We start from the raw sequence: 25,853 nt of genomic DNA, 5'->3' as shown, positions 1-25,853 counted from the left end.
CTTCTTAATCTCTTCTGCCTCTGTTAGGTCCCTGCCATTTTGGTCCTTTATCATGCCCATCTTTGCATGAAACGTTCCCTTCATATCTCCAATTTTCTTGAAGAGATCTCTGGTCTTCCCTATTCTATTGTTTTGTTCTATTTCTTTGCACTGTTCATTTAAGAAGGCATTCTCATCTCTTCTAGCTATTCTCTGGAATTCTGCATTCAGTTGGGTGTATCTTTCTCTTTGTCCCTTGCCTTTCGCTTCCCTTCTTTCCTCAGCTACTTGTAAAGCTTCCTCCGACAGCCGTTTTGCTTTCTTGCATTTCTTTTTCTTTGGGATGGTTTCAGTTGCTACCTCTTGTACAATGTTGCGAACCTCCGTCCATAGTTCTTCAGGCACTCTGTCTATCAGATCTAATTCCTTAAATCTATTTGTCACGTCTACTGTATATTCATCAGGTATATGATTTAGGTTGTGCCTGAGTGGCCTAGTGCTTTTCCCTACTTTCAATTTAAGCCTAAATTTTGCAACAAGAAGCTCATGATCTGAGGCACAGTCAGCTCCTGGTCTAGTTTTTACTGACTGTATAGAGCTTCTCCATCTTTGGCTGCAGAGCACATAGTCAATCTGATTTCTGTGTTGACTGTCTGGTGATGTCCATGTGTAGAGTCATCTCTTGGGTTGTTGGAAAAGAGTGTTTGCTATGACCATCGTATTCTCTTGACAAAATTCTACCAGCCTGTGCCCTGCTTCATTTTGTACTCCAAGGCCAAACTTGCCTGTTATTCCAGTTATCTTTTGGCTTCCTACTTTAGCATTCCAATCCCCCATGATGATAAGGACATCATTTTTTTGGTGTTAACTGTAGAAGGTGTTGTAGGCCTTCACAGAACCGGTCAACTTCAGCCTCTTCAGCACCAGTGGTTGGGGCATAGACTTGGACTACTGTGATATAGAATGGTTTGCCTTGGATTCAAACTGAGATCATTCTGTCATTTTGGAGATTGTATCCCAGTACTGCTTTTCCTACTCTTTTATTGACTATGAAGGCTACTCCATTTCTTCTGAGGGATTCTTGCCCGCAGTAGAAAACCTGATGGTCATCTGAATTAAATTCACCCATTCCTGTCAATTTTAGTTCACTGATTCCTAAGATGTCCATGTTCAGTCTTGTCTCCAATTGAATGTCCTTTCGGCTTTGACCCAGTCGCTTAATTCTTTCTGGCGCTACTAGTACTAGCCCTCTGCTCTTCCCCAGTAGTATATTAGACACCTTCCGACATGAGGGGCTCATCTTGCCTTTTGGTACTGTCCATGGGGTTTTCATGGCAAAGATATTGGAGTGGGTTGCCATTTCCTTCTCCAGTAGATCATGTTTTGTCAGAGCTCTCTGCTATGACCTGTCCGTCTTGGGTGGCCCTGCACAGCATAGCTCATAGCTACGCAAGCCCCTTCGCCATGACAAGGCAGTGATCCATGAAGGGGAACTGTTTTTTAGCCCAAGGCAAAACAAAAGACAAACAGCGTGACAAATACAAATAAACAAACTATCCAGAGGGTACCTAATTGAATCCAAGTGAAACAAAATGAAGAAAGAAGAGATGCACCACTACATAGCTTATAGTTTGGTGCAGCACAAATCCCTCTGAAGAGATTGACCATTCCTAGCCGGCAGGCCTAATTAAGCCTCTGATTCCACATCTAGCCTGCATAAATTTGGATCCCCTCTATGGGCCTCACCCACTTCTCACTCTGAGCTACATTCTCCGGCTTCAAGACCATCATGGCCCTGAGGAAAAAGCTGGGAGAGGAATTCCCTAGTTATCTCCAGTCTGTGGTAGGAAAGGGATCCTCTTATAAAGGCTGTGACAAGGAAAAACCAGAGAGAAGGACCTTGGGGTGTACAATCAAATAACACCCCCAGGGTCGACAGTTTAATTCAGACATACAGGAAGTACATGCAGCATGTAGGAAGCCCCTGAAGGAACTAGCAAGATGGAGTCTATACAAGATGTGTACATAGCCTATCATGTAAATGCATGGTTTGGAGGAGGGATGCGGAATCACATGCACAGTGTGCTAGAGGCACATGAAACAATAGTGTTGAACATGAATACCAAGAGAACCTTCAGGACAGGTGATTATTAGCATATCTAAGATGTGTTCTCAAAAGAGAGACCCATCAGCATTTTTAAGGTGTACATAGGAAGCAAGACTTGTAACATAGATCGGATTGGGAATCCCATCTTAATCTTAAGTCTAAAGCTGTTCTTGCAGTGTCCTGCTTTAAGCAACCATATTATGGCGAAGCATTTGCTCATTCTGTCCTGATAGTTGTTACTGTCCTGCTAAAATAGGAAGGGAGTGACATGCTGAGCATCAACTATGGGGAAAGGCACGGGGCAAGACAAACCAGTTCCTGAACAAAACAAAATTTGGAATAAACATCAAAAGGGGTCTGACACAGCTGAGTCTACTATCTAGCCTCCCAAAGATCCAAAGTAAAATAAGCTCACCTAAAATATGTTCGATACCCCTGCTCAAAGGCTGATTGGTATATCTGTTCTCACAAAGTAGGTAGGTCCCCAAGTAAAAGAAGAAGGAGTGCAACAAGTGAAGTACTGGAACTGAAACCGGAAGGTCTGGACTAAAAGCCTAATTTGGCCATTAATTGGTTAATTGATCTTATACAAAATGTTTAACTGATGGATGAACTGATTAGGTTGCACTGCTGGATCACAGTCTGTTTTAATATGAGTTACAACCAGTGCTTTTTTTTGCCATAGAACGCACTGGAACAGAGTTCTGGCACCTTTTTTTGACAGATTTTCCAAGTTTTAAAAATAACTTTTGAAAATTTGATGTTTGGTCCAAGCGGATTTGAATCGCCCTGTCGAGTGTAGCAGGTCGGTGGCAAAATCATTAGAACGGTGCATGCGGGCTGCTTGTATGTCAAATCTGATGCATGCGTACTTCGTCCACGCTGGTTGTGATGGCACTGCTCGGCTTGTCATTGGTCATGCGGGCGTGCTGAGTTACACAGTTACACAACTGACGTGTGTGGGTGTATGTACAGTGACTGGTATATAATTTCATGAGTTTCGGCACCTTTTTTCTTACAAAAAAAGCACTGGTTACAACCACAATTCTAACACCGCATTGATGTATATTAATAAGTCAAGGTGATTTTTCAAAAGCATGTTAGAACGAAAGTTAGGTATTATACCTAAAACTGTTGCAGACTGTCCTAGGACTAGTTTATGATAAACACTAGTCCCATGTATACCATACAGAGCTTCCTAGAGGAAAAGCAGGATACAAATGGGATGGATAAATAAATAATAGGGAAAAGATTAAAACCACATTGGTGTGCTGTTCAGGGAAAACAATTACTGATTGTGTTATTTCAAGCAATACAATAAAAAGTAGGGAGTTGAGAGAAAAGAGTACTTATCTCTAAGCACACATGAAGCTGCCTTTTTTTCTTCTTGACTGACAGACTTAATTAGATCTTAATGTAACATTCAGACAGTCATTAGCAAGATTTTTTTCAAGGAGAATAGAAGGGCAGAGACAGTAGACATGTTTATTTCATTAACTTACTGTGGGGTCTGCACACTTGAACTTCAACCTTTCCACCATTTCTAGCATGGCTACCCTCAGATCCACACGTTCTCTGTTCTGAAAGACAAAAAGGGCAAAGGTCACAGGAATAAATACAACAAGGATTGCCACAAAAAATCCAGAGGTGGGAGGCGGGGTAGTAATCTTCCAGCACTTTCTATTAGTCAAGTTGCTATGAGCCCCTGAATACATTCACTCATTCTTCAGGGACTGAGGTTAAGTAAGCAGTGGACTCAATGAAGAAGAAAAGATGTATCTGCCAAGAGCACTGGGAGAACTACTGGAATGAAAATTAAATGCAATTGCACAGGCCAAGTTATTCATTGCTTTGGTCACATGGATCAGCTTCAAGAAGGTTTGAATCCTGCTAGATGCTCAGCAGTCTTCACCTCCGACTGAAGCCAAGAATTCAGCTGCTGCCAGGGTGACTCAGAACCCTTCAGAATACCAGTCTTGCTGAGAATATGCCATGCAATGGTGACCTGGCTCCATGTTTCATTTATTTTCTGTAATTGGTACTGGCTGCCCAATAATTTAATCCTGCACTTTTGTGGTTCCATTCATAAGACAGAGCAAACTGAAAGAACTAATTAAGGAAGTAATCTTGAAGTTCACACTTCAAGAAAGACACAAAGCACTCGTGGAATCCCTGGAATATTTGTTTCTTTTGCTTGAACTATTCTTTCTTAAACTATTCTTTCTATTCTTTCTTAAGGGAATAGCAACATACATATCTGGGGGAGGCACACTTGAAGCAGCATCTTGTCTTTTTGTCTGCCTTCTTTAGTATGACCTTCAGTCATTTCTGACTGACTGAAGAGAGATCTCACAATTTATCCACAGCACCTGAACTTCAGAAGTAATAACATCTAAGAGGTCTGTCAAAACTTCCCAAAAGATATTCATGATCACGTATGCATAATCATTATGGCTACAAGCCAGGTAGTTTTCAAGATAGCAATTGTGTAGCAGTTATGCTGATTCATATGATCAAACAACTCGCCATGGCTTATTTAAGCTATGGTTGACTGTGACACATGCCGCTAGGTTGAGTGGACATGCTGTGGCTTGTCATGTTGACTGAAGCTGGCCAGTGGTGATTATTTAAGCAGTCATGGTCCTAAAGCAGCCTATGGATTCTGGGTGGTTCATTAACTGTGCCAACAACCCACTGTTACCAGGTTCAGATGGCACAAGCTGCAGCTGGAATATCCAACCTGGCACGACCACCCCCCTCCACCATACACACCATCGCTTAAATAAGCTACAGTGAGTTTGATTATGTCAACCACCCCAAGGTGGGGAATCCATATACCTTTTTATCTAGCTGCTTGATGCAGCCATCACTCTGTTCACATCCCAGTCCATCTGACTGAATTGTCACCAAAGCTCGTGAGCAACTACTTAAATACATACGCATGCAGGACTAGGCTGTTTCCATTTAATAAATACTCAGCAGCTTCAAGCCCACAAAATATGTTCATTCTGATCTCTTCACTTTCCCTAGTTAAACCAAATCCGCACAAAACTTTCTCAGACTATTTCAATGATAATTCAGGTAATTACTCCATCATACATGTTCCTAGCATTGTACCTGGTTTTGAAAAATTAGCTATTTTCATTAGCTTGTAAGCTTGTGATTACAACCTAGAATTTCTTTAATGGTATCCTATATATTGCTTTACTGGTGTGTCAAATTAATTATAAATTTAAGACGTTCCAAGTTTTCAACTCTTGGAAAGTTATGAGTCTAAACATTTGGTTATACAAAGTTATACACTAAGGATGGTATCCAGTGGGGCACAATCACTAACATAAAGTACATTGCGCTAGTGTAAGTGACTCTAGCACAATGCAGGTAGCATTAGCTGATGAACCAGTCTCTTCAGAAACTTGTCTTCCAACTAAGACACTCGGTGTTGTGCTAGAAAAGCCTACAGTAGTACAACATAATGCTATTTGCATTGATAACTGCACCCTGATGGAGACTGTCCAAGAGTATTTTAAAAATAAAAATCAGTAAGGTTACATTATTCCTAGTCCAGCAGAAAGCAACTTTGAGAAAACCACCATCTCTGCACTACAAACTGGACTCATCTGGCAGGATTAAATGAAAGTCATGAGCTGGGAAGACCTTGGTAAAACCTTACTTCATTGGTTTTATGCACTACTATCAATCTTTCTTAGACCAAATACAGGTATTGACCTAATTTATAGTGCTGTTGTAAGAATCTCTGTGACAATGTCTGTAAAGTACTTTGAATGCCATCCTCTTCCACAGCAGGGCATAAGGATGAATAAGTAGTAACTAAATACACTGAAATGAGAATTTGAAAGAACTTATTTGGATGAAAAGTTGCTTCAAGAAAATTTCACACCCAGAGCACACTGCTCTCACTGAGCATACTAACTTGGGAAGATGGTCCAGTCCATAGTCCAGTACATCCAAAGAATATTAGGTTGGACAAGGCTGCCTTACATGCACTAATCCAAACTTCTCAATTTAAATCTAAATCTATTTGTATAATAATGGGGTAAATCCAAGATTTAACTGCGTGGAGGCACATTTATTTAAAACATTTGTATGCCACCCAATTGTGCCGCAGCACCTCTGGGCAGCTCACGGTCATAAGAAACACAATAAAAAACTAATTACAGCACATTAAAAATCAATATTAATAAAATACAAAACAGAAGTTTGAGTGATACTGTTAAATGTTTTTTTAAAGGGAAGGTCTTTGCTGGGTGCCGATTTGGTAATATTTCATCTTAGCAATGTCTTCTGAAAGTAACTGGCTATGTAAGCAAGCAAGCCACATATCTAGGTTAGACAGAGTTATATCATCAGCTTTTCCTTGGGTCTGCAAAAAAGGTCTCCACAAAAGAATATGCACGACTGGCTCCAAGCCAGACTTGTGAACTACTTGCATATGGTATTCAGACAAGATGCTCTGAATGTATTTGCAGACTGGTGGAAGGTTGCTCATGCCTTCTAAATGTTGCATGACAAGCACCCTTAGGAAGCAGTTGAAAGATGTGGAAATAAGGTGGAGAAATTATCTGTTCCACTTCAGTCTGAGGACAGATCATCACATTTTTGGAAGTCTCTTTATGTGAAAGAATTCTCTGAATAGACATCAGCACAGCATAGAGAACTGAGCAAGAACCTTACTTCCTGAAACTTCTTACAGGGATTCTCTTCTCCCCTCTCACCCTAAGAATATTTCCTGTCCCCACTTTGGATGCCATCTGGGTCATCCTCCTCTTCCACCAGCTGCAGATTCACTTAACCTCAGCATCATCCTGTCCACATTTTAACATCTTGTCAACAAGGATATTGTGGGAGACTTTGTCAAACACTTTGCTAAAACCAAGACATATGCTCTGTCAAATACTCTGGTCCCATTGGCCCTACTGCCCAATATACCCTTACAAGGAAAGATGGAAGTAGAACAAAGGTGGACCATGTGACTTACTCTCAGGAGTACAGGACTGCAGTTTTATTAAATTTGTATCCTGCCTTTCTACCAAATGGTATTCAAGGATGCTAATAATATACTTATAAAACATAATAAAAGATATACAATACACAATTTTAAAAAGATAAAACCATGGCAAGCAAAATATCAATATGATGCTGTTGAGATTTAAAATATAATTTTGTGGTTTAATTGATGAAATTGTAACTGAATTTTCATGTGCTTTAGAGTCATATGGGCCACCTTGTCAGTGTGCTGAAAAATTCAGGTTTAAATAAATAAATGGGAAAAAAAGCAATCCATTCAAACCAGTGACATTAAATCTTCAAATCAGTTTATGGGTCAAAGGCCTATCTAAATTAGAAAACAATACCCTGATGAGAGAAGGAAAACAGAGTCACAATTAACCAGATCACCCTTAGTAAAGAGTTCCAGAATTAGGAAGTAGCCACAAAAAAGATCCTCTATCAAATTCACACCAAGCGTGCCTGAGAAGATGGCAACAAAACAAAAGAAGAAATGCTCAGCCACCACATTTCTTAACCACAAAGCCATTCTTCTATTTATGAGTCCCAAAATATGCTGAGAAAGGGTTCAATCATTACTTTCTCTTGCTGACTGTAGATTGCAATAATAAAAAGGAGAGAAAATGATAAAAGCTTTTGAAGAGTGAGATGAGAATGTCACACATCAAACTGGCAAAATCTATGGTGGAGTGGTTATAATGTAGGACTGGCTCAGGAGTTCTGGGTGCTAGTCCCCATTCAGCTGTTGGAGCTAACTGGGTGACTTTGAGCCAGCCAGACTCTAAGACTAACCTGCCTCACAGGGTTGTTGTTATGAGGATAAGATTAAGATGAGGAAGATAATTATGTAAGTCACCTTGAGCTTCTTGAAAGGTAAAAAAAAAGACAAGGTATCAACGTAATAAATAGAATTTCACAAAGCTTGCTTTTCCCAAGTACAGCAAGGCACTCAAATATCAATTCTAGTGATATTTATATCTCTAAAACCCACTTCTTCTTTACAGAGATTTTGAATGCATATATTCAGGATGAATTAAAATATCTGAACCCTCTTCAGGAGGTCAACAGTTAAAGGCAACAGTAAAATAAAAAGAACAACTATAAAAAGTTGTCATTCTTTCAGCAAAGTGAAGATGCCTGAAGCTAACAGGAAGATATACACACTCTTCCATTCAGATCAAGTCCTGTAAGTCACGCACAAACAAGAAAATGCTGTTTCTTGTGGGAAGTTATAAACTTGTGAACCTCCACAAGTTGTCTATCTTAGCAACTAGAAAAATCATCATCACTAAAACACCTCCCACAGGTCTGCATGCAGCTATGTTTTCTAGGAATAACACCCAAGCATGCTGTCCGTGCTTTAAAGAAGACCTAAAATTAAACAGCTGTGTCTTGGCTGCAGAAGAGACACTGCAAAAGCAGCCTGCAGCAAAGCTGGTGTCTACTTTCCTGTATGTTTCCTGCTTGCACATAACAAAAAGCAGACAAATCCAAAGTTAGGACAGCAGCCAAAAATAATAGAATATTAGAGTTGGAAGGGACTACAAAGGCCATTGGGACCAACCCCCTGCTGTTGCAGGACACCAATTTACCTCATTCCTCTCATTGTTAGGTCCTATGCAGCCTGTTGTCCACAATAACTCCAAGGTCTTTTTTAGTTCTGTTGAGCCACCTAGTCCCCATCTCACATCAATCCAGTTGTTTTCTTTTTCCTAGGAGGAAGACTTGGCATTTGTCCCTATTGAATCTCATTTTGCTGCTTTCAGCTCAGCATTCAATCTTATCAGGATGGCCCTGGATCGTCATTCTGTCTTTCAGGGCATTTGCTATTCTACTCAGTTTTGTATCATCTGCAGATCTGATTACTGTCCCTGTATTTCCTCATCTATATCATTAATAAGATGATGAAGAGTACTGGGCCTAGGACTGAACCCTGTGGCACCCCATTAGTTACCTTTCTCCAGTTAGAGAAGGTACCATTGATGAAAACTCTTTGTGCCTGATTTAAAAGCCAATTTTGAATCCACTTAATAGTTTATCTAGTCCATTTTTTGCTAGTTTGCTTATCAGGATGTCGTGTGGCACTGTCAATAGCTTTGCTAAAGGCGAGGTAGATTACATCCACAATGTTTCTATTGTCCATTTGGAAGGTTACTCAGTCAAAAAAGGAGAATAAATTAGACTGATTAATACATTTGGCTTCTATTAATCACTGCATTTTCTTTGAGGTGCTTGCAGACTTTTTAATAATTTGGACCATAATTTTTCCAAGGATTGATGTCAAACTAACTGGTCTATAATTCCCAGATTCATCCTTTTCCCCCTTTCTGAAGATGGTGACAATGTTAAGCCTTTTCTTACCCATAAAGGCCTTAATACTAGGTTATGATAACTATTATGAATCCTAACTGTTTTTGAGAAAGTGTTCATGTAAGCTTACCAGTATTATTCTCCTCCCCAAGAACCTAGATGGCTCCATGCTCAACTACCACCTATGAAAAGAATGTCATTCAAGAAGTTTGAGAAACTGTCAGTGAATCTGGAACAATATTCATATAAATATTTGTACTAATTTGTCTACTGACGTGCATCTTTGTTAGTCGTTTGCAGCATACTATGGCATGGGAGGATAAGAAACAGATTTTGCTAAGTATGAAGCTATTCTTTCCTGGTAATTTTGAAGCAATTGCTGCTTAGCTCTGGAGAGAAAACCTCCATTTAAAATGCAAACAGCTTAAACATACATGTTTGTAAGATCAATTGAAATTAATGGCACAAATGATCTAATATACGGAGCTACAATGGCACATTTAAAATGACGTCTATGCCATTTTAGGACTTTGACAGATAATATCCTTAATAATACTTTATATCCTTAAGAATGTTATCAATACTTATGCCTTAATACTATGCCTTAATACTTATTATTACCATTACACTTTTAGAGCCCAATGGTCTGCCTGGGCAGTTTACATACTTAGAAAATATACGTAACAAAATAATCATGCGTAGAGAGAAATAAACAATACATACAACAGATGGAGAACCCATAGCCAAGAAACCCAGCCCTGAATGGCACCAAAACATTACCTTGCAATAAACTAGTAGAGTGGGAAACCAGTTAATGTACTGAAATGCCAACAGCAGTCATGGCTGTTCTCTCTTTATCAGCTTTCTTCTTCCAAGCCTACTATCCTAGTTTGTTATTTTAATTTTGTCATTATGGTTCCCCTCTATCCTCAAATCTTCTAGAGTGGAAGGGCTGAGTAAGCTATTTATAACAAATATAGCAGTGTTTCCTTCCCTTCTAGCACTGGGAAGTTGATTTACCGTATACACATTTTTCAAGCCTCGGGAAACCTAGATATGTATTAACAGACAAATATAAATAAGTTATTTCAGAGAATAACAAGTTGCATTAAGAGTGGACTGTCGGCATGTAAATACAGCTTTTCCAAATAATATCACTACAGTTTCTCTTATGGACCTGTATTACAACCTTGTGCATCCCATTAGTTTACAGTGGCCTGCAGGACTAAGAAAGTTAATCCTGGTATAACAGCGTAAGAGACAGCCCGCTTATCACAGGCAGTGCGCTAACACAGGTGCGAGCATACATCAGTCCAGTTTTGGGGTTAATCACAAAGCTTTGTGATTGGCAATTAGAATTACCAAGAACACCTGTTTACCTGGTCTGGATGGGTATGCATTCCCTCTCAAGAAACAGGGAATGTCTGGGAGTGCTGTTGGATCCCTCTCTGTCACAGGAGGCCCAGATGACCTCCAGTGGTCCAGTGTGCCCATTACCAGCTTTGATAGATGCAATGACAATCCTCTCTCCTGCATGAATTACCCACAGTAAGTCATGGTAACCTCAGTGACAACCGTAATGCGCTCTTTGTGGAACTGCTTTTGTACCTGGTTCAGAAGATGCAGCTAGTACAGAATGTTCTACCAGAATACCCTGCCATTTTCACATTACGCTTGCTACCTATTAGCTTGTGGTATCATACAAAGCCCTAAACAACTCGAGGTCATGATACCTAGAAGAATGCATGCCACATATACCTGAAGGAGCGCTTACATCCATATATGCCCAGTCGCCCCCTGAGATCGGCGGGAGAGGCCCTTCTCCGGGATCCCTCCGTGAAAGAAATTAGGAGGGTGGCTACTTGGAGGAGGGCTTTCTCAGTGGTGGCGCCTAAGTTATGGAATGCGCTCCCCAGAGAGGTCCGCCTGGCACCGCCGTTATTTGTTTTTCGGCACCAGGCAAAGACCTTTTTATTTAAGCAGCATTTTAAATGTTAGTATTATTGAATTTTTCTCGCCAGGGCGGCTTATTTTATATTGTATATTTGTAATTTATTTTAATGTACATATTTTAAAATGTTATTTAACTTATTTGTTGTAAGCCACCCCGAGGCTTCGGCAAATGGGGCGGCATAAAAATGTTTTAATAAAATAAATAAATAAATATACAACTGACCATTAGACAGTCAACTGACTATCTTCACAAAAAGCCTTGTAAGGCATTCCATGACCTACAGCATATAACCAAGAAACATCTCAAAAACAGGCCTTTTCAGTGGCAGCATCCATCATCTGGAACACTCTCCATAGTGTAGTTTTGGCAGCAAAAAATGTGACATGTGTTAAATGTCTCCTGAAAATACACTTGTTTAAGAAGGCTTTCTTTTGCTTGTAATTAATGATCCACTCCAATGCTTTCCCATTTTATTGCTTAAGTTGATACTCTTTTTGTAATTGCTTTAATTATATACTTTAAGTTGTGATTTCACTATTATATACTTACAGATACTTGACTACTTAGAGATTTTACCATATTAAACAGTATATTAGTATTATAAATAAAATCATAGATCTACCAGTAGATTCAGTTCCATCTTCTCCCCATGCCTGCCTCAGATGAATTCAGAAGGGAATTAGACAAATACTTAGAGCACAATCCTATCAGCGGCTTAGCCATGAATTGTATGTACCTGAATATGAAAGCTGCCCTTCAGCAAAAGGCACATTGCTTTGACTTACTGTCAAAGTATTATACATTTACTAGTAACAGGGGTGGCAAGAACCAGTGCCTTCACACCTTGCTCACGGGCTACCCTAGGTCAACTGGCTGGCGACTCCTAAGAAACAGGATGCTGGATTAATGCATGTTTGGTCTGTTCCAGTAGGGTTCTCATGGTCTTAAGGTCATCACATATGGCAGGAAGAAATACCGAGTGGCTCAACAATATACAATTATCAGTCAAAGTAAATTTCAAGGGCAGGAAACACAATAACAAAGCAGACATTTTAACCATTTTGACTGTGGTGCACAAGAGTGTGATGCAATGGTGAATGTATAGGACTAGGTCTGGGGAAAACCAGGTTCAAATGCCCACTCAGCCAAAAATTCACTGAGTGATTTGGACCATCCACCATCACTCAGCTGTGCAAATATAATGGACGCAGTGTCCCATGTATGTCATCTTGAGTCCTTGAAGCATATGCAGGTTATAAATGTAGTAATTACATAAAATAAAGAAACAGTCCAGTCTAAGAGTTTCTCCCACCCACCCCATTTTGCACTATGCCTCTCTCAGCTGTCTGACAGTCAGAAATTCCACACATGGAGCATCTCCTGTTAGAACTCCTGGTCCCGACAGCCGGCAGCGTGTAGCGAAATGCAGATAACCTCTTTCATGAAGATCGGTTGCACCATTAAGAGATAAGCTTATTACACATTCATTCTTAGACATGCTAGAGCATAAGACTAGGATAAAGTTGACCCAACTTCGACATTATAGGCCATTACTGACACACACGGTAGTTTTCTAAATTCTTGTACTACATAGTTCTGATGAAGTTTTATTTATTGAGTAACAATAAGTCTACAAATCACTTCCCAGTAATTAAGAACTATATCCATGAAGTGTGTGATCCTCACAACTCTTCCTGTTGTCCCATGTTGAGAGAAGAGCAAGGCAATTTGCAGTCTTAATATCTCAATGAAAGTATTTCTATCAGACTATCATGTTACTATCATCAGACTCATGCGCTGGTGACTTCCCATCTTGACTTCTGTAACGCACTCTATGTGGGGCTACCCTTGAAGACAGTCTGGATACTTCAATTGGTTCAAAATAGAGCTGCCAGACTGCTGACGGGAACTGGATGTTATGTTCACATGACGCCAGTTCTCCGTCAGCTTCACTGGCTCCCCATTGAAGTCCGGGCCCAATTCAAGGTGTTGGTGATGACCTATAAAGCCCTAAACGGCTTGGGTCCTGGTTACCTGAAGGAGCGCTTACATCCATATATATGCCCAGCCGCCCCTTGAGATCAGCGGGAGAGGCCCTTCTCCGGGAGCCCTCCGTGAAAGAAATTAGGAGGGTGGTTACTCGGAGGAGGGCTTTCTCAGTGGTGGCACCTAAGTTATGGAATGCGCTCCCCAGAGAGGTCCGCCTGGCGCCGTCGTTATTTGTTTTTCGGTGCCAGGCGAAGACCTTTTTATTTAAGCACCATTTTAAATGTTAAAACTATTGAATTTTATCTGGCCAGGGAGGCTATTTTATATTGTGTGTGTGTGTGTGTGTGTGTGTGTATGAAATTATTATTATTCTAATGTATATATTTTAATTTTTATTTATGTGGTTCTAATTTATTGTTGTAAGCCGCCCCGAGGCTTCGGCGAATGGGGCGGCATAAAAATGTTTTAATAAATAAATAAATACAGAAACGTTGCATTCAAGCATTTAAAGCTGGCCTTCTGGAAAAAGTAAAAATGCCATTCAGAAAGTACTGGCTACTTGGTCAGACATAGGCTGTTGCTGCAGAAAATATGAAGGCCTATTTCTGGGAAGGGAGCATGAGCTATCTTCCCTATCACTTCCACTTTTGCTGCTTCTTCCATCCATGCTCCTTTGTCCCATTGCTGGGAATAGTCTCCCTTGGCTAACAAAGGGGGATGCAAGGGAAAGGTCACAGGGTAGGACTGATTATTCTGCTATCAAGAGAACACCTGATAAATGTTCCAGACATCTTACTGCCATGGAATATATTCAGATAAGCAAAGTGACACATGCATCCTAAAATGAGGAATGCTGGAAGTTGTAGAACATTTTTCAGTCCATACATGCACAAGCTTGTGTCCTAAGAGGTGTACTTTCTGGATGCTTAAACTGGCTTTTACATGAAATGCAGTCACAGTAAGCCAAAGCAATGTTACTTTAAACTGGCATCTACCAGCTATGGGCAATATCCAACAGCATCATTCTGAAAACTCAAACAGCTCTAGCAAAGTTCTGCCTATTTCACCTGTTGCACAACTGATGCCACAAATGTACATTCTGCTGAATTCTCTTGCTTCCACTAATGTAGCAGAATGACACAGTTGGATAGTGACCTATGTCCACCCGTTTTGACAGGACCATGTTGTTCAGGAGAGGCCTGGAAAAATGAAGAGCAGAAAAAAAGGTACCTGATAGAGGTTTAAAGTAAAATAATGTCTGTTTCAGTTGTGAGCCTTACCTGGCCTAGCTATGCATTCAATCAAGAAGCAACCACTTCTTGTCACCATGAAGGCAGGGCTGAAAGGAAACTTCATGGCTGACATGTTACCCAGTGGGCCAAGTTGTCAAAAATATGCCAAGGACACGCATGTTCAGGATACTTACCCTGCAGGCTTCGTAGGCATCATTCAGCGTAATCAGCTCATGCTGTTGGTGAGGGCCCGACACCGCACACAATACACAGATGATCTTCTCGTGCTCTTTGCAGTACAAGCTAAGATCTTCTCCGTGCTCCTCGCACTTCTTTCTCTCCAGCTTACGAGAGCCCTCTTCTTCTTCCTCCTCCTCTTCCTTGGGGTCTGCTCTCAAGTCCTTCTGGCTCCCTGCCTGCCCCTGCCCCTCCAGAGCACCGAAGTCCCTCATCCGGTGAGCTCTGTACTTTCTCCTGTGCTCCTCGGAGTGCAGTTGGCAAAAGGAGAAGTCGCAGTCCTCGCAGACCTGCGCGGCGGTCTGGGCTTCGTCGGGCTCGCAAGCATCGCAGGTGCCATCTTGGAGGACCTCTGCCCCGGACTCCTCCGCAGAAGCCATTTCTAGCCTAACCCAGGTGAGGCCTGGATACCGGCCCCGCGCCACGTGCTACTGGGTCCGATTCTGCCCTCGGCCTCCTTTGCACCCTTGGCTGGGAAGTGGGTCGCACTTGGAGCTCGCTCCTCCGCCCTGAACTACTTTCGCTCTGCTTTGCTCTCATACACTGCTCTCTCTTGCCCTTTCTACCTTAGCAAGCAAACAGCTGGGCTGACCTCCAGCACGCGAATTAATGTATTCTTCCTTTAGAAGCACCCCGCCACCGCCACTGCGTTCCTTTCTCAGATTAAGCTGCACTTTCACTTCTAAATCAAAAGGCAGGCCGAGCCCTTGGACTTGGTTTGTGTTTTCTCCCCCGTGCCTTTTACTTCCTGAGTCATTTAAAGTGGCAACACCGTTTTCCTCTTCCGTCCCCGCCCCGCTCCTCCTTCAGCGTCTGTAACGGAGCGGGTCGACGCAGCTGCTACACCGTGGCGGGTTGAAGAGGGATTTCCTCATATGGGATTCATTAACATGGCTTTTTGAAAATGGAAGAAATTTCCTTTGGTGTTGTGGGGAGGAGGAAGTGTGAGCACGCGCGTTGCCTCTTTGTGTCCAGTTTAAAAGCTGGGCTTGTTCAAGTGCTTATCGTGAGTGAAGCTTGGAGTCTAATAGGAGGTCTGGCAATAATCGGCAAAAGTCCTTTGAAGCCGACAGAATGTTTTGTTCCCCCACATGTTATAAAGCTGGAGATGAAGGAAACAAGCAAATTAGCCGATTCTTTTCCTTAACTACGGGATGTATTCAAAGTGATTAATTACAAATTTGACTTAAAAAAATAAAACAGATTGGTTTGAGCTTCGGACTGCAACAGTACTAAGTACGATAACTTCTCTTCCTCATGGCTTGTTTTACTGAAAGTTGTAGCTCAGAGAGAGTAATTTGGATGTCCAAAAGCAGGAGAAGTAATAGGACAGAAGCTGTCTCATCCTATGCTTTCCCACAGCCCTTGGACCAACAATTGTTTATTCCTCTTCAAAAGACATGAATCAGTTCAATTGAACATGTTTCCCCTCTCCGCCCCTTCTCTTTCTGATTGTCTTCCTACAGGACAGTTGGAGCAGTGCAAACAAGCAACAGAAAGCTCTGATCACAAAAGTTTATGGGGAAACACAGCAGAGAACAGCACTCCATCCTATAGTGTGGGTGGTTATTTCAGAAAAACACAATGAAAGACATTACTTGTAGGAGCCCTGCAGCTGAACCCTCCAAGGTTTCCATGGAACTAGCAATGGGGTGATGGCCATGCACCGCCAGATAGACTTGATTTGTTGTTGAGCCAGAGTAACAGGGACACAACATTGGCACTGGATGCTTCTGTAGAAACAGAAGGAAGGGCTAAACTTCAGTCCAGGTGATGTTTGTCCATCATTTTCGAAGAGGACCTTGACATCTAACGGGTTGTGAGTTGTCCACGGTGTGTCCGCAGGTGGCTGATAAGGCTGATACTGCTGTAGGAGCCAGGTGGATGCTCACAGATCTCAGTAGCTGCTGCAGGTTCAAGAAAAGTACCTAGGGAGCATGATAAGTAGCTGCTGGACGGTGGTCAATGTCAGTGCAGAAACACAGAGAAGTATGTGCAAGATCAGAAAGAATGCCTATCTTATAGTGAAAGCTGTAATAGGTAGTTGTGTGGCCAAGAAGATCTCATAATAACTTTGCAACAGAAGCATGAAATTCTTTCCTTCTCTTTTTCTTGTTTTCTGCCTGTACTAGAAGAACTTTTTTTAACTGATCCTAGCAGTTATTCTTATGATTCAGTAATAAGCTCATTGGTCCCTTTCTGTTCCTGCTAGCCCTTTTTATACCTTCTGGTCTTTGTTCATTCTCTTTGTTCCACTTTGCCACCAACCCTCTTTCTGCTGCATTATTTCTCATCTCCCACTGTGCTTTCATTGTTCAGGCTTTTCTCCTGTGCTTCTGTCCCACCTCTTCCTCCTCCCTTAAAGTTCCTGAGCCATTTAAAATCCTCTTCTCCCAATCCCTTTCCTTCCATTTACCCAGTACTATCTACAACCGGTTATTGCTTCTGGATGGCCAAGGAAATCTGGGGGTTTCTACAGCAACCTCCAGTTGCTTGCAATCATCACAGCAGCTGGGAAAATTGCATGATTATATATTAATATTAATATTATATATTGTTCCTCCCCTTGTAAAGTAAAAGTATTTTGGGATGGCTTGGTCTTTACAAAAGATCTGCTCCTGGTGAAGATGAAGACAGCTAGAACTGGCTTGTAGGTATGGATCAACCCAGCTGCCTGAATTCTGGATGTCTCTTGAAGGCAAGATTTTGGGAGTGTCATGATGAACACCTTTTCTTCCAGTTTATCACTACACCACTAGGTTAACTGGACTGCATATTATATAACAGAAACCCCGAAGTTTAAAAGCTGTCTTCTCTATCTGTCTTCTTTGAAAGCTTGGGAAATGAAGTGAGTATGAAATAGTAAAATATATGCATGAAAGCGATCTGTATAATCATTCTCATGCCCTTATGCCAGTTGCCATGTTTATCTAGCACTTCACTGAAACCTTCCCCACTGAACTTGCACTACAGGCTCTGGGGGATTGATCCTTCATGAAAGGTTTACAAGATGCTTCCCCTCTGCCATTCCTGAGGAGTCCTCTGTTTGAACTCTTAAGCTGACAGATGTTTTTGTGGTACCTAAATGTAAAAATCCGTGTTGTCTGCATTGCCGGAAATAACATGTTTTGAAGTGAACAAAAGAGGATAACAGATTTCTTGGGGTATGGTTACCAGATGAAAATGCTAAAAAAAAGAAGCAGCAACAGGCTGAAACAGTGGCAGTGTTTGTTCAATGGTGGTTTAGCATTCTGGAATGCAGGAGGTCCATTCTATTTTGCTAGCACTATGATGTTCTAAAATAGCAGAGGCTTTTCAGATTGGGGACACTTGCAAACTTTTGTGAAAAATGTATGATTTGGGATTTTTGCAAGTGCTTCTCCATTTGGGCTTAGCCTTTGTCTCTAAGCTTGTGAAGAGAGCCCAGAGTAATTCATCTAACTATTTGCAAATGCACCTCATGAAAAACACTTGTTGACACTTCCATGCATACACAAATGAAAATGTTGGGGGCAGAGCAGGACTGCATCCTCTAGTCCTGTCCTGCATGTATCTCAGCATGTTCCGTTAAAGATAAAAATAGTCTGTTTGCATGTATAACCTGTGTGTGAATCAATAGGCAGAAGCAGGATTCTTAACCACATACACATAGCCTACAGACCTGTGCATACAGTGCCCATTCTTGCCCCTTACTGCATGAAGTTTGGAGATAGAAATAGCATGCACTATGTATTATGATCTTGACAACAAGCATTAGCTTTTCAAACTTAGATAATCAAACAGCTCTTGTTCTTTTAAGAGCTGCAATGAAGTTCTTTACTGGTACACCTATCTCTTTCTCAGTATAGTAATGATAGGCAGGAACTGGAGTTTCCACTTCTGTAAGAACACAAAAAAGCATACTGGATCAGTTCACATGATGGCAACAAAGGGAGTAAACTATTTTGTTCATTTATTCATAACCTGTATCCATATTTAATAATTTGGTTCAATAAACTGAGTATCATCTTTTACACAGGAGGTTTTGTTTCTTCCTAAGGAACCTGGAATCTGAAGTTGGGTGCTGTAGCTAGACGAGACGGCTATGGTTAGGACACATGCAAATTGCCACATGTTTGAATTGCTTTTGAAAAATTGTGAAATGAATTCCTGGTTCAGTTATAGGACAATAACCTGATGATTGAAAGGAAATATTGTGATGCTTTTGCTTTTGAAATCACAGCCATGGGGCTAGAACATGAAGGCTTTCACTGGGAACAGTAAATTAGGCAAATTTACCTGTAGCTTCCTTAAGCCAATTACTAGCTTTAGCTAAATGGATTTACTGATACTTCTCTGCAGTGAATCTTTCAGTAAGTTAAATGAGCTATTCCTTTTGTTTAAAAACTATTGCGATTTTCCGTTTGTGGGATGAATCACAAAGCCATTTTCATTCTCTCCAGAATAATGAAAAAAGTAAATTCTAGCAAAGGAGTGGGAATCCTGTTTTTAATGTGCAAACTCAATGCAGATAACTTTTTCAGGTGATACGTGCAATGTAACTTTATGACCAGTCTCATTTTAGCGGGCAGGCCCTCGAGATCACCTAATCTGATTTCACGCTGTTCCCATATTAACTGATACCTTATCTTATTAGAGTGCACTGCAGCAAAATGTAATGTTCCCTTGTTGAATAAATCCATTTCCAAAATGTTATGAATGAAAGAGTCACAGCTGTTGCTAATGTTCCATGTTCGTGGAAGAACGTAACCTGCTAGAGTTGCCAAAGACAGGGTCTGATTTAGCTCGTAGGCATTCCATCTGACAACCTGGTGATATTCTTAATAGGTTATTTTGTGAGTTGTGTGGAATTATTTGCATATTCTTATTGTTCCTTTTATGTACAGGCACAAACACACAAAAAACAAATACAACTCTATCTGATAATGTCAGAAGCTGTCTTGTCTGAGTTGAAACTATTTTTTTCTAAATACCACTAATTATTTTGCTTTAAGCAGTAATATCCAACAAAGCACTAAGAAATCTAACCATTTTTTGTTTAAAATCCTTTTTTACCTACACAAATTGATTTTTCAGAAATGGATGATTGCTTTTCATATCCCCTAATATATGTGATCCTTCTCATGCCCCTGAATTAACCTAACATCTGAGAATAACAATGCATTATTAGTAGCAGTAGTAGCATTGCTACATTGCATTATGTTCAGGAGCTGATGGTGACAAAATCATGAAATACAAGCACAGTGCCACAAATTTCTTTGATCTTATCTTTGCATTTCATTTTCATTATTGTTCTATGAATTTTGTCACTATCCTGTGTTTTTATAAGGAAGGCTGGTATATAAATATTTTAAATAGAATACTGCTTACATTGCTTTTCATTGTATTATATATCTCCAAAAGCTTGGTAGTGCTGTTCACTATCCTTAGTTCTTAGCTAAGCTTCTGTGCCTTGTCTTGTTATTTTCTTGGAATTATTCCTGTAAAGTGTGTCACTGTGCTGAAATGCTGCACTGCCGGTTTAATTTGCAGAAACGTAATTATGTCTGTAGCGCTAGCCCTATCCTTAGGGTGAGGTGGCCACCTCAGCCAGTTAATTTGGGGTATCATGAGAAGACATAAATTATTAATTTTAATGTACATTTTTACTCAGAGGGACAGTGAGGTTTGTAGGTTTTTCTGCCTCAGGTGCCAAAATAGCAAGGCCAGATTTGGGTACGATGTCTTTGCTGATTTTAGGTCTGGCCCAGATATTTCTTAAGGACATTTTGGACTCATTTAGAGTAATCTGCTAATCAAGCACTCTCCTATCTAACTGGGAACTTGTGATTTCAGTGATAGCAAAATGTTATGGCCCATTGGAACTTGGGATTATTGCAGAATTTTTTATGGTGGACATACTTCTGTGCTTACAGGTTAGAAGGTGTGTATGATAGACCTTTCCCATGGGCGATGTTCTTCGAATATAACATTTTGAAACATCTTGTTACATTCAGTGGTTTCAGCCACATATCCTATCCTCTGCTTCATCTTTCTAGTGTATTTATTTAAAGCAAAAAATGAATTGTGAATGAAGAGTTTAAGCAAGAGCAAATGCATGGCTGATGACAACCCTTCAGCAGTGCTGCTGAAGTGTCTTTCCCCTCAGGAGTAGCTCTTTAGAATAAGAAGCTAATTTGTTCAGTCTTGCTCTGAGTCCCTTTGGCTTTGATGTAAGAATTCTGTCCAGTCAAGTCTTCAAATTATTGATTGAATTCCTTTCACTTTGTTTTAAGGCCCCAAGCTGAGATTTTCGCCATCCTGTAATCATTCATTTAACATGTGACTTGAACAGGACTGAAGCTCTTACTTCTAACAGAGCAGCATTCAAGAGCAAGCAACAATCATGCAGCCAGTGCAAAACTATAATTTTAAATGAACCCACTTTGGTACAAGCCTGCTAGGTGATATTTTGCTCGTGTGTGTGTAACATTTCAGTTGCATTCAGTGCAATATAATTTTTGAGAACAAAATGATTTTTTCATGCAAGTGTGCTGTTAATACCATGAAAGCATGCATATACATACGTACATACATATATAATGTGAAACAGTTAAAATAAATCAGGAAACAGTTTAAAAACTTTTGAAAACTGAGTGATTGTTAGGAAGGCTGGTTTCTAATGAATTTAAGTGCTACACATTTTGTAATACTTGTACAAGGAATATATCTATATACACACATATATATGGGTTCTATATATATGTTATAGATTACAGAAGTAATCTATCACACACACACACGGTTCATGTCAACAATCATACAGCATAAATGAAATGCCTTTTTAAACCCCCTTCCTATTTCATGATTATTTGAGTGGTTTAAAACAGGAATAGCAGCTCTTTAGCCTGGGTAGCTGGACCATCTCAGGGATCAGCACCATCCTGGCTATGGTATCATAGCTAGACCAAACAACAGGGAGGCAGATGTAAGAACAAGACTGCCTTGTTATTCTCTTCCTACAAGCTTTGGCAGAGGAAATGTCTCAGTGTACTTTGTGCTCTGAGCCTAGCAGCTCTCATGGAGGGTAGCAGGGCAGAAGTGGGACCACCATAATGGGTCAGCATCATTGAGATTCCACCAAGACCCACAGTTGACCCCTAGAGAACTCTGACCCTTACCGTCTTCCTTGATGTTGCTCTCTTTTCACTGCCTTCTCTGAATGAGCAACTGGTGACAGAAAGGAACGTTGTATCTACCTTCACTTGCCTTACCTTCTTTTGTGTTGTGGAACTAAGTAGGCACAGGGAAAGAAGGCAAACCAATGCCACGAAGGATGTTGGCCCGCTTTTGGCTAGGAGCCCATTGAAGATAGGTTAGCCAAGCTTCTTCTGCCAAGTTGGGGTCAACTCTAGGTTGAAATGCCAGACATGGCATTTCTGTCCTGGTCAGAACAGGAAATCAAGTAATTTCTGGTGTCAGATTCTGAACTTTCTATACTGGCATATTAATGGGCTCCAGGAGTCAGATGAAATCATATTGTTAAGCTGCTGCTGCTGCTTAAATGTTGCCAAATATATTGTGTTGTTAAAATGAAAGATCAACTTCTCCTTTTGGACTTTCAGAAGCCCCAAGGGCAGAAGCAGGTAGTTCCTGAAACTATCATATAACCTGCACCGCCTAAAATGAACATTTGCAGATCCTTCCTCCTAGAATCCATCTTGGGACTCTGAACATGCACATACTATAACGTAACAGTTTTTTCCTCTTCCACTGTCCCCTTCCTTACATTTTATGATGATGAAATCTGGAGATCTAGAAAGCTTGCACATTTTTGTCAATCTTTTCATGATCTAATAAGGTAATTACACTAACAGGGATTTTAAAGATTTTCTGTCTTGGTCATGCTTCTGTTCTATGTTACAAAATGCTTACAGATGTGAGCTTTACTTGTGGAATGTGTCAGTCTAGGGGTTTTTGGAATGTATGGGTGTGAAAGCTGGACAGTGAAGAAAGCTGACAGGAAGAAAATTGATACACTTGAAACATGGTGCTGGAAGAGAGCTTCACAAATGCCCTGGACCGACAAAGACAAGCAAGTAGGTCCTAGATCAAACAAAGCCAGAACTTTCCCTAGAAGCAAAACTGAGGCTGTCATACTTTGGGCACACCATGAGAAGGCAAGACTCACCGGAGAAGACCATCATGGTGGGGAAAGTTGAAGGCAGAAGAGGAGGAGGAAGACCAATTATGAGATGGGCTGATTCCATAAAGGAAGCCACAGCCTTGAATTTAGAGAAACTGAGCAGCACTGTCAAGGTTAGGACTTTTTGGAGGGCATTCACTCACAGGCGCACCATAAGTTGGAGACACTTGACAACATACAACAGCAGCAGCAGCAATAAGTCAGGCAGCTACACAAACAACACACACAACAGCCTCAGTGAGAATCTGACAAGCCTTTTTTGTGCATTTTGTGAAGACAACTGTGCTAGGAAAAGCTGAATGCTGAAGAAGAAAAGGAAGACCAAATATGAGATGGATTGACTCTATAAAGGAAGCCACGGCCTTGAATTTAGAACAGCTAAGCAGGGTGTAATGGATAGGACATTTTGGAGGGCTTTCATTTATAGGGGCACCATAAGTCAGAGACAACTTGATAACACATAATAACAACAGGGGTTTTGGAATTAGCAGCAGCATTGCAGCTTGGCCTACTGAAAGTACAGAAGACTCTTCCTCTAAGGCTTCTCCAGATTTAAAACCATGATACTGCTTCCTAGGAAGTATAATCAATAATGAAAAAGACAACAACAATGATGACAGGACTAAAATAAAACTGAGCTTTAAAGTCCAGAAGTGTGTAATGTGTATCCTATTGTCAAAGATGACTCTAAGATAAATGAAGTACAGGTTGCTGTTGTAGTAATTGTACCAATTTTGAGGGCTGATGTAGTTCAGACTTTAGGATCCTTTCAGATAATACAAAAATTTTAACTTGATTCCATCTCAGTTAAATCGCAGGAATGCTCAGCAGTTCACCTGTTGATGGGCAGTATTTTTCAAATCATTTAAACTTGAGCCCTTCTCCACTTATTCTTTCTTCCAAGCACACCAATACACCACAGCTATCTCTTTGGCAGCAGGTGGCACATGAAATACACACATCATGTATGTAGGACTGAATGCATTCAGACAAGGGTTGAGTAATGATTGTTGTTGAAAAATCGGTTGTTATCATGTTTTCTGAATATAGCCCAGGTAACAAAGTTATGTGGACAACCCATAGTTCACAACACAGCTACAAACCCTGGTTCCCTCTGCAGCTTGTTTGTGTTTAACAAGCTATGGATTTTAGTGCTCTGCCTTCAGACAACGTGATAATCCATGTTTGATTAACAAACAGTTCAACAACAATCACACTCAGCCTATACTCAAGCCTTGAGTGCAGTTTTTCGTGTTGGCTGAACCCAGTCATTGTTTGAGTAAACCTCCATTGTTTGAGTAAACCTCCATGGACTGGACCATTGATCCTGTAGTGGCATTGTAAGAAAATTGGGACAGGACATTTCAGATTGTGTCCCAAGAATTAGACAAATTGAAGGGCTCCATGGAAACCTACCTTGAGTTTCTGTGAAGAACATAGCAGTTTTGGTTGCTGCAACACTAATCCCCTGTTTCTAGGAGGACAGGGTATATAGTGCTGTGTATTGCAGGATCCCTTTCTTTGTGGAAACCCTGCTCCCTTTCAGAGGTCTTGAACTTCCTCAGAGATATCTGCCTTACATATTGAAACCACTGTGTTAATCTCATGATGCAATAATCATGACATGCTTGGCCGATATCAATACCACAAATTAGAACTGGCAAGTAATATGATCATTCCAAGATTTATGACAATAAAGACATAAAGTGCAACAGAGTATTACATAGTGTAATCCCTTGCTTAGAATTTCCACAGCATTTTAAACACCTAGTTAGTTCAGGCTTTATAGCAGTTAGATAAATATTATGAAGCCAGTTCACAGATGGAGAAACCGTAGAAGACATATTGAATTATTTCTCCAAGGTTAAGAAGGCAGTAAATATTCAGTGTATTCTGGCACTTAGATAGATTCCACAGATCACTTATTTTTAGAACTCACATGGACTTCAGTGGGACTACTTTTCAGTAAGTAGCATATTAACTATCAGATGTATCCACAGTTGGACTCGGTGCTCATCAATGGCACCTTCTCAAACTGGGGAGAGGTAACATGTAAGTTACCTCAGGATTCAGTCCTAGGTCCAGTGCTCTTCAACATGTTTATTAATGATTTGGATGAGGAAGTGCAGGGAACAATTAACAGATTTGCAGATGGCACAAAACTGGGTGGGATACCTAATACCCTGGAAGGCAGAAAGAAGATTCAAGGTGATCTTGATAAGTTGGCGTGCTAGGCTGAAAACAACAGAATGAAAGCCAACGGGGACAAATGCCAAGTTCTGCACCTAGGAAACAGAAACCAAAGGCATTGTTACAAAATAGGGACTATTTGGCTCAACAATATTGCAGATGAGAAGGATCTTGGAAATGTTGTAGATCACAAGCTGACTATGAGTCAACATTGTGACGTGACTGCAAAGAGGTCAAATGCTATTTTGGGCTGCATTAATAAAAGTATCCTTTCCAAATACTGTGAAGTATTGGTTCCCCTTTACTCAATACAGGTTAAATCTCATCTGGAGTAGTGTGACCAGTTCTGGGCACCACACTTTAAGAAAGATACAGATGTTGAAGAAGACGATCTCTCTGTTCTTACAAGTACAGGGTAAAAGAGAAAACTCGTGTGTATGTAGATGTAGGAGAGCTGCTCCTAGATAAGAGAAAACAAGTAGGAACCAGTGCAAATATGTGCTGCATCTTGAAAGGGTAATCCTTAGATAAGGTATGAACAGAGGAGGAGGAAAATTTGCAGCCTCAGTAAGGAAGGGGGCTGACAAGAAGTTGTCAGAGGATGAAGTAAACTACTGTGTAAAAGCATTGTTCTAATTGTAT

General features: G+C 40.6%; 1 protein-coding gene across 7 annotated transcripts in view; it reads right to left on the bottom strand.

Annotated features, from left to right (window-relative positions):
* TRIM44 (tripartite motif containing 44) overlaps nt 1-15,561 on the bottom strand; it is a 127,949-nt gene extending 112,388 nt beyond the window's left edge. For all 7 annotated transcript variants that reach the window (XR_006415265.1, XR_006415266.1, XM_044435663.1 and 4 more), the window contains exons 1-2: nt 14,794-15,561; nt 3,589-3,666 (exon numbers count right to left, since the gene is read on the bottom strand). Coding sequence is in view for 5 of the 7 variants with exons in the window: in XM_044435663.1 (XP_044291598.1) it covers nt 3,589-3,666; nt 14,794-15,216 (501 nt within the window). In the remaining 2 variants the exon portion in view is untranslated. The remainder of the gene's footprint in view (nt 1-3,588; nt 3,667-14,793) is intronic.
* Between the last annotated feature and the right edge of the window lie 10,292 nt (nt 15,562-25,853).

Source organism: Varanus komodoensis, unplaced genomic scaffold (genome assembly GCF_004798865.1).
Source record: "Varanus komodoensis strain SLA01 unplaced genomic scaffold, ASM479886v1 scaffold3, whole genome shotgun sequence".
In the NCBI taxonomy this organism is placed as follows: domain Eukaryota; kingdom Metazoa; phylum Chordata; class Lepidosauria; order Squamata; family Varanidae; genus Varanus; species Varanus komodoensis.
The sequence above is the reverse complement of the archived record's forward strand: the minus strand, read 5'-3'. Positions and strand labels throughout refer to the sequence as shown.